This window comes from Hippocampus comes, unplaced genomic scaffold, assembly GCF_001891065.2.
Source record: "Hippocampus comes isolate QL1 unplaced genomic scaffold, H_comes_QL1_v1.1 scaffold107, whole genome shotgun sequence".
Lineage (NCBI taxonomy): Eukaryota > Metazoa > Chordata > Actinopteri > Syngnathiformes > Syngnathidae > Hippocampus > Hippocampus comes.
The window spans coordinates 1,070,633-1,083,215 of NW_017804846.1; the positions used below are offsets into that span (position 1 = coordinate 1,070,633).

General features: G+C 42.0%; 1 protein-coding gene across 4 annotated transcripts in view; it reads right to left on the bottom strand.

Annotated features, from left to right (window-relative positions):
* Window positions 1-850: 850 nt before the first annotated feature.
* Window positions 851-12,583, bottom strand: part of ccdc88c (coiled-coil domain containing 88C) — a 45,511-nt gene continuing 33,778 nt past the window's right edge. The window contains exons 27-31 of one of the 4 annotated variants that reach the window (XM_019876679.1): window positions 7,932-8,003; window positions 6,471-6,554; window positions 6,276-6,398; window positions 5,470-5,708; window positions 851-2,578 (exon numbers count right to left, since the gene is read on the bottom strand). In XM_019876679.1, coding sequence (XP_019732238.1) covers window positions 1,802-2,578; window positions 5,470-5,708; window positions 6,276-6,398; window positions 6,471-6,554; window positions 7,932-8,003 — 1,295 coding nt within the window. In that variant the 3' untranslated portion in view covers window positions 851-1,801. Of the gene's footprint in view, window positions 2,579-5,469; window positions 5,709-6,275; window positions 6,399-6,470; window positions 6,555-7,931; window positions 8,004-10,763; window positions 11,195-12,583 lie in introns of those variants that run through there. The other 3 variants (XR_002169049.1, XR_002169047.1, XM_019876695.1) reach the window with 3 other exon arrangements.

Here is a 12,583-nt window from a genome sequence, read left to right on the forward strand (position 1 = left end):
ATTTGTTCGAAAACCGAAACCACGCTCTATTAAAAAAAAAAAAAAAAAGTTTAGTGAACACGTCTGTGCACAATGGAACGCTACATGAGGAAGCGTCACTTCCTCGTGTAAGGAAGGCGAGAGGAGTCAAGTGATGCATTCAAGTGCGCTCAGTTTGTTCGGGAACCGAAATTCGGTCGTCATCCGAGGCATAAAAAACGAAATATTTGGTCTAAAACCGATTTGGTCGAGAACAGAGACATTCGAAAACCGAGGTTTGACTATAACTACATTCAAGTTTTACTTTTTTTATCTTAAAATGGGTTAGCTGAACCAAAAATCCGGCCTTGCATTATAACCATGACAGGTAAATGCTTTAATTCGTTGTGGAAAGCCAGCTGGTTGCCATGACTACTGTTGCTCCTTCTTCGCCATGGTCTTCTTAGTAAAATAAAACTGAGATAAAGTGGTTGCACAAGTGTGCACACCCCCTTATAAGTGGGGATGTGGCTATGTTAAAATTTAACCAATGGCAGGTTTTTTTTAAACTTATGTTGAATGGGAGTCAGCCCACAAGTTCCACCATTTTTAAGTTTCAATTTTCAAGTTTGATACAAAGGTGTGTGAAGATGTTTTATATTCACTAAACACGTGCAAGCAAGTGAATTAAAAAAAAAATGGAAGGAACCAAAAAGTTGCACTAATATTACACTTTCAGGCATTTTACTCTGAAGTCATAAATATGTTTAGCAAGAGAATATAAAATGTCAAACACTTGTATTTCATTGCGATGAACTAAATCGATCCAAATGATGTAGCTAAAAGTTCGATAACACCTCAACCACCATCACCCTCCCAGATGTATGCATTCATTAAACTATGTTTAAAAAAAACAAAAAAACAAAAATACAAAAAAAAAACCAAGCACAAGTCAGAACAATTCGGTATCAGTTTGGTCTCATTATGATTGTGTTCCTTACTGTTAAAGTTGTGAAATGTATCAAATAACCCCGTGTATATTTGGTGATTTTGGTGGGGGCTCCGACCACAGTGGTCTGTTGGAGAAGGGGTGGACAACACCAAACCGCTGCACAGTTATTTGAATTTGCATTGAATTCAATGACTGATTTCACTGGTATGATGGCTCAAAATGCACTTGCCAGTTTCTCTCACAGCTATGACAAGGCCAATCAGTACTGTATTGGTGAACCCTTTGGCTGCTTGTTTCACTCCCACTGTACTTGGTTGAAAGGCAGAGTAGTGTTGACTCAGGGCGAGCATCACTTCCAGTCAAATATCAGTGGTGCATGTGGACGACGCTTCCAATCTCCGCTGTTTATTTTGCTGTCCTCACATTTCCCATCCTCGCGACCCTCGCTCCTATTTCGGCATCCCGCCCGTTTACAGTATTCTCACTGCCTCTCTCAATTCATAAATACACTTGGGCATGGCATCGCCACCACTTTCTGCTCACCTTTTCCGGTGGTTGTTTGAGATGATACTTGATATGTTTACTATTTTGCGTGCTACTGATTGAATTAAGTGTGCTTCGAGGATTTAGTAGCGCAAGCCCTTAGTCCATTGCTCCAAGGAAGCCAAAACCAGGAGAATTGTAATGAGGTTACTTGTCATAGCTTTGATCGCTTCTTCATCCCAAAACAGCCGTTTTTGAAATCCGGCTAACTTCCCATTAAAGATGTTTACTTGTGCTGGACATTGATGTCTAACGGTTTTAGTCAAATAGAAGCTCCAGAAAGTAGACTGTGGTCCGTGTTCCCGTTTTTATACAAACCCAACCGAATCCTTGTCTTGGCTTCTGTGATTAGACACAGCCGTACTCATACCACACAGTCTGGGGATCGTTGTTGGGGTCAGGGGAAGCGGGTGTGCTTTTTGGACGTTCCGCAGAGGTGCATCTCACCCGCTCGCTGTCTTTGTGCTGGCGAAAAGGCTCACCTGGGCGCTCCTCCCCGAACACCTCTCCATGTTCCAAGGCTTCGTCCGGCTGAGCAGTGGGCACAGCCCTCACAGGGGTTACCATGGCAACCTCCCCACGATGATAGTAAGACGACGAGAGGCCGTTAGGGGACACAGGAGTCCGCCCTCTATCGCGCTCTCTCTCCACATGTCTGTCTGTCTGCAGCGTGAGAGAAGACGAATGGTGAATGGGGGAGTTCGGGATGCCGCTGTCTCTGTGCTGATTGGTTGAGCTGGCCAAACGGGCAGAGAGCGGCCTCTCTCTTCCATTAGTCCCTCCTCCTTGCCTCCGAACCACCGTGTCTGACTGGTTCGGAGAGCCCCCGTTTCCATGAAAACTGTCTGGCCCATTGGAGCGGAGCAAATCAGCAGAGGCCAGGCTGAACGTCCTGCTCAGTGACTGGTTGATCCTCTGGGTCACAGGTCGGCCAGAGGCCTGCGACTGGCTGACAGGCTGCCGAGAAGAGGGCTTAACACTTTGGCCCGGCCTCTGGTTAGATGCATGTACGGTGGGCGTGACGTAGCTGGTGGGGGTGCCCTGATCTTTACCGGTGGGACCCGAAGAGGCTGGACTTCTGGTGAAGTATTCAGTCATTAATTCCTCTCTGCTTTCTGTTGGAACCTGATTGAGAACAAAAACATTTAGGTCCACTTCGGTAAATTCCCTGTCACTGTAAAAATCTTTCCGTGTGCGTAATCATGTGTGGGGGCGGGGGGGAGTGCAATCAATCAGATCACCTCGGGTGAACACTGAGGTCAAGTGACCAAGAAAATATTAAAATGATCACTCAAGTTAAAAAGACAAAGGAAAAGCCTTTGAAGCAATGGAGATCAAGTGTTCATTCCATTCGCTCGTCTTATCAATTCGGGATTGTCAATTTATTTCGGTTTCTTGTCGGAAGACCACAAAGTTTTCTAACTAGAACGTCATAAGAATCATGACAGGTTTTATGTTTGGTGAGATATCCCTCTGATTTCAGGAAAGGTCACAAACACAAAGACTGGAATTTACCAGTTGATTTGCAGGCAAGATTTGGCTTCAGAAGAGATTAGAGGTGTGGGGAAGTACCATCATAAAACTAGAGCATGACAGCAAATTAAGTTTGCTCAGCTGAAAACCATACATCTTGGCAGCTGTGAAACTGAATTCTCAAAAAGGATGACAGCAAGCAGTATATACATCAGTTTGTATTATTCAACCTGACGTCGAGTGGAAAAAACGGTTTTCTTGGCTGTTTTTGTTGTACAGAGGAACGGACCATGACTTTAAACTAAAGCGTAAAATACATTACAATGTTTGTTTTGTTTTTTTCTAGTTAGTTGCCGCATGTGACATGAAGAGCAGAATTATGACCCAGACGCAGACAGGACACGCAGGTGGAAAAGTAAGTGTCTTTAAATTCAAAAATACAAAGTAGCAACGGAGACCAAGGGTGGGGGGGGGGGAATAGGGAAACATCCAAAACAGGCTGGATAGGGGCTCCTGAGGACGCGACTTGGAGACCCCTGATGGAGAGCTCTGATGGAGAGCAATGGAGTCAGAGCTGTACCAGGTAAGCCAATATTTGCCACCCGCACCAGTGGAGAAAATTAATCAGGAAATTAACTCATAAATGTATGTAAAAACTCACAAATGTATTAAAACAAATGTTTTTTTTTCCTTTCTGCTTGGCTCTTGATGGAGGCAGATGCTTCTGCTCCTCTCCTCTTCTATCCTCCCTGCTTTCTTGTCTCATGTGGTCTTGTGTTTTAACTACGACTCCCGGCGCATTTCTTGCGACAATCTAACAGTGGATTTGGGCATCTGGTCTCTCGACACAATTGTCAAGACTTTCTTGACGAGAGAAGCTGGTAGAGGGGAGCCGGCTTGCCCCGCGTGGACGGCGGCAGCTCAATATACTGTATATTGGTTTCCTGGAATATATGAAGGATGGTGTGTCTATTTATTCCGTCCAACGTTATTGAAATTCTGCGAACAGGTATCCTTCTGTTTGGGGTTGACAGTTCCTGTTTAATTGTAAAAAGTTAGTGGACGGGAGCCGCTTTCGTGGAGGCGAACAAGCTGCAGCCTGGACGGTGTGGGACAAGCAGTCAACACTCGAAACCAGGCAACAAGTGAACAGGGGGTGACACTTTTTTGACTTCCCACTTTTCCATATGTGCATCTCCTTGAGGTTTTTCTCCTGGTTCAAACTATAGTCTTTTTTTCCCTTCCCCTTCCCTATCATTTCCTTTCACAATTAAGAACTCAGGACACTTAACAGTGAACTGCCGGGCTTCCCATACTGTCTCCCTCTGTTGGTCATTGTTATTGTTTCTTTGGAAAGACAAGTTTTTACACACTTGGTCAATAAATCTGATTCTGATTAAGAGGATTCAACCCATAAATGACAGTCCGGGAGAGCAGTGGCCACCAGTTATGCCAGCATCCGCTCATGAACGCCGCAAACACAAAACACAGCAATGATATGTTTCAAGAATATATCTCTGACAGTGTCAATCAAAAGCAATCATGATGCTCTTTGACAAATGTTTAACAACTATGTAGCGAAACGAGGCTACCAAAATATTTAAATTCGCAGTACGACACAGTGTAATTGAAAACCAATTGAACCTACAGCCACAATCACAGCTCAACCACTTTCTATAAGCCTTACCAGTAGGCTGATTATGAGTCAGTCCCAGGGATGACACAAGCCAACCATTCCTACCTTCAGTGAACCGAACATACACAATTTGGAGTTACGTCTTCCCTCGAAGGACCGTTATGACAGTGAACCCACAAAATTATTAATTGTACACAACAAATTAATACATTATTAGTTTTGAGATCAGTCAAGTCGATTAAAATAGTTTGTTCAATTATTGTTTAAGTGAGGGTAAACAGGGTCACAAAATTATTGCAAAATGTCAACGTTATTTATTATACGTGACAATTTGACATTTTGGCACCGATCTCAGCAAGTTGACACACGTGATTTGCTTTCATGGGCCACTTAAATTGACCTGCGGGCCAGATCTGCCCCCCGGGCCTTGAGTTTGACACTTGTGTTTTGTTTTCAGAGTTTTGGATTGTTTTCATGAGTGAGTGAACACACACAAGCAAAGAGATCTGCTCGAGCTGACACAGAATAAAATCCAGATAATTCTTCTTGTGAGGTGACAGCACTAAACTGTGCTATAACCACAAAAAACTGTATTATTCATTAAAACCTCCCCACCAGTGTCCATCAAAACTACACTGAAAAAAGACAGAACAGTCACTCTGAAATACAGAATTTAAAAGGGAAGTCAACAAAAAAATTGTCACTACAATAACGGGGCTGCCATGAGTTATTTGTTCTCACACTGCAAGGTAGACATGTGCTACAGGTTCAAAGCTACATTACATTTCTCACAACTTGTGCTGTGGTGTATATACGCGTTTTGAAAACAGAGGACAATATTTCTGTTTGTTTAGTACAGGCAGTATGCAACACAATGACAAGCAACATTGACAAATATATTTCTCACCGTTTGTGGTGACTTCAGGTTGCTCTCTTGCAGAAACTCCTCCAGTGACACCATCTCACTTCCGGGAGATGAAGGGCGAGCCCGATTCCTAATGCCGCCTCCACGCTGTGGTTGGGCCCGCTGGGGTGCTTGATCGTATGGGAGGGTTGCGCTGCGTGACATGATCTGCTGTGATTGGCTGAGACCCCTGACATCATCGCTGGATAGGCTCGCTGACCGGGGGTGACAATCGGATGCATCTAGGATAAAAAACGTTTTGGAATAATCTTGCACATCAGTCACGTTCAAAACAACCACCTCAATGATGGAATGATTTACACAGCACAGTCCCTTGCTAGTTGCTAGTCAAGGTCCGAATTGTTCAGGTTTTCAAACAAACTTCCCACAATAAATTACAGTCAAGTGTAAAAACATAAAACAATACCGTCTTGGAATTTTCTCTTAGGTTTAATTAACAACAACTTTGTGAAACGTCGTGCCGAGGTAAAAAGATGTTATCCACCTAAAAAGGTAAAAACACTAACTTAATAACTTAATGGCTGGCCAGTCAATTTTCTGCTTGCTATTGTTAGCAGCTAACACACTAACTTGTGCAAAAAAAGCCACAAAAATATAAAACAACAAAACAAAACACATGAGGTGTTAATCCTTTGCTTCCCCTTCCTTCTGCAAGATATGACTTTCATATTAGAGGATTCAGAAAATGTTGCCGAATTCCCGAACCCGGGGGAATTAGAATAAAGACGTTCCACTGTCGTACTGTATTGTTGGCCTAATTAGAGTTGACTCGATTCAACTGTCAGTACCTTTGCAGTTGACCGGTGAGTTTGAGCTGGACGTATGGTGACTAAAGTCAGCTGATCCTGGACGACATCCCATGTGACCACGTGGACCAAATCCGGTCTCAGTGTCTTCGTCGAAGAGCACACCTACAAAAACATTGTTTCATCTCCGGCTCCGCTTGTGTTCAGGTCTGCTGTTAAGTGGCCCTTGTGTCTTACCTCTGGGCCTGCAGCTACTGAGGGCAAGTGAAGATGATTGATGGCTTGGGGTGGAACTCAGAGCTTTGTGGGTCTGTGCGAGGCCTGAAAAACACATACGCGCGCCCACGCACGCACGCATGCACATACACACAGGGTTACGGTTACTCTGGGGAAAAAAAATAATCCATTCAGCCATCCATTTTCCATAAACTGATGATCACGAGGATCACGGGTATGCTGGAGCCTATCCGGGCTGACTTCGGGGTTGCCAGCCATTCAAAGGAAGAAACAAATACCGCATTTTCCGCACTATAACGCGCACCTAAAAGCATACAATTTCCTCAAAAGCCTACTATACAAGGCGCATCGCTTTATAATCCGATGCGCCTTGTATATGGATCGGCATTCTGATTTCTTGGACATAGTATTTTAAATGTTCTATAAAGCATTTTGTTACAGCTGCAGTGGTTGTGAAAGCGCTACATGAATAAAGTGGTATTGTATTGTATTCCTTTAGCATATACAATTTCCTCAAAAGCCTACTATACAAGGCGCATCGGATTATAAAGCGATGCGCCTTGTATAGTAGGCTTTTGAGGAAATTGTATATGCTAAAGGAATACAATACAATACCACTTTATTCATGTAGCGCTTTCACAACCACTGCGGCTGTAACAAAATGCTTTATAGAACATTTAAAATACTATGTCCAAGAAATCAGAATGCCGATCCATACACAAGGCGCATCGGATTATAAAGCGATGCGCCTTGTATATGGATCGGCATTCTGATTTCTTGGACATAGTATTTTAAATGTTCTATAAAGCATTTTGTTACAGCTGCAGTGGTTGTGAAAGCGCTACATGAATAAAGTGGTATTGTATTGTATTGTATTCTCTTTAGCGTAGCCCCATCTAGTGGACGCATAGCACAAACGCAGCCACTATTGTAGCTTCTACTCTATGCACTTTATAATGAATGCGTTGTGCCATATATGAAAACAGTTTTAAAATAGGCCATTCATTGAAGGTGCAGCTTATACCCTGCAGCGCGTTATCGTGTGGAAATTCCAGTAATGAGGACATTTTTTCTCACTGCACTGGACCCTAAGAAATCTTTAACTGTTTAAATTCAGCTTTCAAGCTCTTTTTCAGGAAAGAGAAACTTAATCCCTGCCTTATGATTGGCTGGCAACCAGTTCAGGGTGTACGCTGCCTGCTGCCCGAAGACAGCTGGGATGGGGTTCAACACACCCGCGACCCTCGTGAGGATAAGCGGCTCGGATAGTGGTATGTTTTGAATCTTTATTCATTCATGTTATTTACTCTGATCATAAAAGATACCAGCAAATCGGGGGACCATATTTTACACCAGTACAAAGAAAAAAAAAAAAAGCTTTTTAAGGGTGATTTTTGTTAATACGCTTTGTTACAACAATGAAATAATTTTGTCACTTTTTGTGCAATGTTTAAAAATCACCTTGTCCGTCTTCTCCAGTGACACTCTCACTGCTACCTCCTGGTGTGCTGCAATGATATACCCCTCGTCCTCCTACGGACCAATGACAGGACAAATAAGACCATCTCAGTTCATTTAGATGAAGAGGTGTGATGATAAATAGGATGGAAGCAAACATGAAGCAGCAGAGCTTGGCAAGAGTGCAAGGATAGGTGTGTGACTGTGTACATGGTTAGTTCAAGCAGAGCATTGAGAAATCCACACAATGATTTTGGCTGGTCTTGACTATTGTATGATGAATTTAATTCTTTTTGGGCATAATAAGAATTTTATGTTGTCTAATAATTGTTATGGTACAAGGCTGCACTGTATCTGCAAATGATGCAGACAGTTCCACAGTTCTCTGTGTGTAGTAGGGTATATCCCCCCCCCCCCCGAAAATGATACAAGTTAATATAAGGCTGGACACATTTTATGATTATTTAACAGATGAAGCTAAATTTGACGCTCACAGTCATTTGGATTAAATGTATTACTAAAATCCTGTTAACTTTTGAAAAAAAATTCTATCTAGACATGGGACACTGGTTTGGAATTGCACAAGAAGACTGAGTGGAGGCCAAAACTATTCACACAGTGGCCAAACTTTGAGTGAGAATGTTTGAGTTGGTACTGCCATGAGAAAAGGGCAAAATACTGCTAAGTGGGAATAAAATTGGTATTTCTGACACCTTTTTGGAAGGTAATGTCAAGCCAGAAGACATCAATCCAAATTAAATTGATGGCAAAGATTATATAATCCTGAAGAAGTTACCGTATTTTCTGCAGTATAAGGCGCACCTAAAAGCATTCAATTTTCTCAAAAGCCGAAAGTGCGCTTTATAATCCAATGTGCCTTATAGATGGTGTTGATCTCTTTATATTCCCCATTGAGTTGTTTCCCTGTTAGTGTTCCGATGCCATCAAGTGATGCACCAATTGTTACGTAAGACGGTTCTGTTCAACACGAACTGACGTGCATTCGCCAACACACACTCAAACAGACAACTACTTTGTGAACTCTGTGCAGCCATTATGAAACAAAGATAATCCAAAAGCAGAGTCAACTACTGACTAAATAAAGGAGGAGGGAGACAAGCAAGACTTCTAAGGATATTTAGCCCCTTGTGAATGTGAGCCCACAAGGTTTTTGCCTTTTTGTCGAATCAATTGTCTTCCTAACCTTTGTCTTTCATTTATTGTTTTGTAATGCCATTTGTATTTATGCCAAGGAATAAACTCTGTATTTTTATGGACTTTGTGTGGTGCTTCATGCTACATCCTGAGGGAGCTATGTATGGGTCAATATTCAGATTTCTTGGACGCAGTATTTTAAATGTTCTGTAAAGTGCTTTCTAACAGCCGCAGTGGTTGTAAGGCTCTATATAAATAAAGCTGAACTGTATTGTATTGTATTCCTTTAGCATAGCTCTATCTAGTGGATCCATAATGCAACTGCAGCCACTATTGTAGCTTCGATTCTATGCACCTTATAATGCAGTGCGCACTATATATGAACAGTTTTAAAATAGGCCATTCATTGAAGGTGTGCCTTGGAGTCTGGAGCGCCTTATAGTGCGGGAAGTATGATATTTTTACCAAGCAGATGCTTTGAAGAAAGAATAATGCCTAACGACTACTGCAAAAATGATGAGAAGCTTGCCAACAAATGGCACATTTACTTGTACTTCAAACGTGTATCCCCCCCCCCCCATTTCAAAAATGACCATCAATGCCATAACCAATTATTTTCAGCATCGCCTACTGTGACACTGAAAAAAATGAAGTGGTAAAGCATTGTTGGTCAGGTGGGCAAAGAGTCTATTCCATCTGATAACGACCACTCCTGGACATACCCGCTCTCGCCCGGTCAATCACAAGTGCTCATACAGATGAGCAAACTTTCAAACTCACATTTGTAACTATTGATATTTAATAATCTTCTCCAATTAATCTAACACGGACATTTTGTGAATTTAGGAAAAAAAGACGAAGCAACGTAACTAACTTCCAAAATTTCAAAAGAACTGAAAAATTCATTGAATGTATCTTTTTTTTTTTTTTTTTTTTTTAAGACAAAAACTCTGTCTAAAACTGATGCATTATTGTTAAAACCAAAAGGTGCAGAGAGTTCCCATGGTTACCAGAATCTCTTGGAAAGTGAACTGAAATTTTAAATAAATTAATAGTTTTAAAATGATCTCGTACCGGCCGTCGGAAAGAAAAAAAACATAAGCAGAATATCGGTGTTGATAACCAGTCTGATGAACATCGCTGCAGATACAGACAGTGATGATATTTGTGACACCATGACTTCAACAACATAAATAAAAGAATAGATATGTTTTTCCACACAGTTCTTGAAGCCGGCGGCCATCTTCGAGGTTATCTGAGGCTAAAGCCACTGGCTCACACGTTGGTGTCTGTTCACAGCTAACAGACAAGACCAGTTTAGCAAAGAGCTGACAGGTAATAAGTTAGCAGGTGCTGGTTGCTGCGGTAACATTTCTTGGGCTGATTGCATTCAAGACAAACGACTGCAGCAAGGCATTGTGAAGCAACCGCATTTATAAACGGTGGCCTGATCCAATGTGACTCGGATGAGAAGTGATCTTATTACCAACCGTTGCTCCTCATTTCAGAGCGCACTCTGAAAAGGGAACACACTGCGGGTCTACGTAGTCAAATGCAAATAAATAATATTCATACACATAGAAATCAATTTTAACGACGGGGGCGTGCGGGCAAGCTTGCTGTGCTGTGGAAACAGTGACACACACACACGCACGCACGCACGTACACACGCACACACACACGCACACAAAAACTTACTAGTATTACTGGCTGCCCATATCTGCAACAGGCAACTCTTTTGTGGATGCTTTATGTGATCATTTGTATTCTCGAGGAACACCCCATGCCAGTCGGTGTTCATAAAATATGTATGCATGCTGTAAGTCTTCATGGGAAACGCTGAAAGTCAGTGATGACCGATGATGGTGATGATGATGATTACGGTTTAAAAAGATGAAGAGGAAGATGAGGGTATTAGAACACTCCATTGGCAGAGACGGACTGGCTAGTGATGACGTCTGCTGTGATGTCAGTGGACGACCAGAATCGGAGTCGTCTGCTGAGAGAGAGGGAGGGCCGTGAGGAAGGGTCGGAGGTGGGGGAAGGGGACGGAAGAAGTTTATCTTGGCTTTTACTGCGGAAAAAACAGAAGCGTTTTGGGACAGGAGGAGCTGAGGGGTAGAAAAATGGAGAAAGAGGGAGAGAGAGATGGAGACAAGACAAGGAAAAAAATTATAAAACAATAGTGAGTACATGAAAAAAAAGATTAGAAGATAGAATTTGTGATGAATGTTAAAACTTCATGAGATGGCATTCAAGTTAAACTTATGAGACTGACACAAGAAAGCAGTCATGTTTAAAGGTGGTGTGTTGTGGAAATTTGAGTTTGAATTGCTTGTATACAAACAACTGGGGTCTCTGAAATGCCAGACCACCTATCAAGTGTAAAAGTACAACAAGCACATAAATTGTTCATGTTCGGCACGGGGGTAGTTGTTTTTGTCCACTGCATGCACCACATGCAGGGATCATTTGCATTAATGACAGTGAGAATGAAAACAATGTTTTTATTTCATGTTTTTACTCTTATCTGGAGGCTCACTTTTCTGGCCTGGCCTAATCGCAAGGCCCTACCTCCGGCGCCGTTCATCATGGTAGTGACAGCTGTATTCAACTTTGCACAGGCGCTAGACAAGCAGTGATTCCAACCAGAGAATTTAATTTTTTTTTTTTAATCCTAGACCATGTAAAATACATTTTATTCAGTAAAAACATGTAACAAAAATAGTCGGCTTTCAATTAAATCATGCAGACGCCACTGAGAGATTCATCATGGTGTCATGCATAAGAAAAATTAAACACCTGCTGAATACAGCACTTCTAAGTGAACAAACAAGTGTAAAAAAAAAAAAGTAAAAGAATACGATGGACAGATTACGTATGTACACAATAGAAACAGACCTGGCAAGGCTGCCCCTCTGTTCGAGGCCTCGGCAATGAATCAAAATGTAATTGTCATTTCTCGCAGTTAAAGTAAATAAATCCATAAATACTAGAATAATACTCCTGTGTTGCTTGCAGCAAGCGTGAAGTTATCTTCTGCCCTCCCTGAATGTGTTTCAGGATGTCATTTGACAAACCAGTTGGGGGTTTTCAGTACCTCCATTCTTCTTAATCCGCGAAAGACGAGTTACATGAATCAAGTTCAAACATGACCTTCTTCTTGTATTCTTTTCATCATCATTAAAGTTACTACAGCTAAAAGAAATCATAGCACTGCAAACAACAAAAAACAATTCAGAGCCAAAACTAAATACATCTTCCACCAGGAAATATTTTAAAATGATTCTTCTTTCTTCTTTAGTGTCGTAATATTTGTACATTTTTGGTCAGCACAATTCTGAGATGTATCGAAAAAAATATTTTGGTGTATGTATGTTTGTACATGTATTTCAGTATTAGTGTGTACTAGGCAGGGATGTGTCCAAGGACCGGCAACCCGAGGCCAAGGCCAAGGCCAAGGACTTGCCTCCGAGGCCAAGGCCAAGGCCAAGGACTTG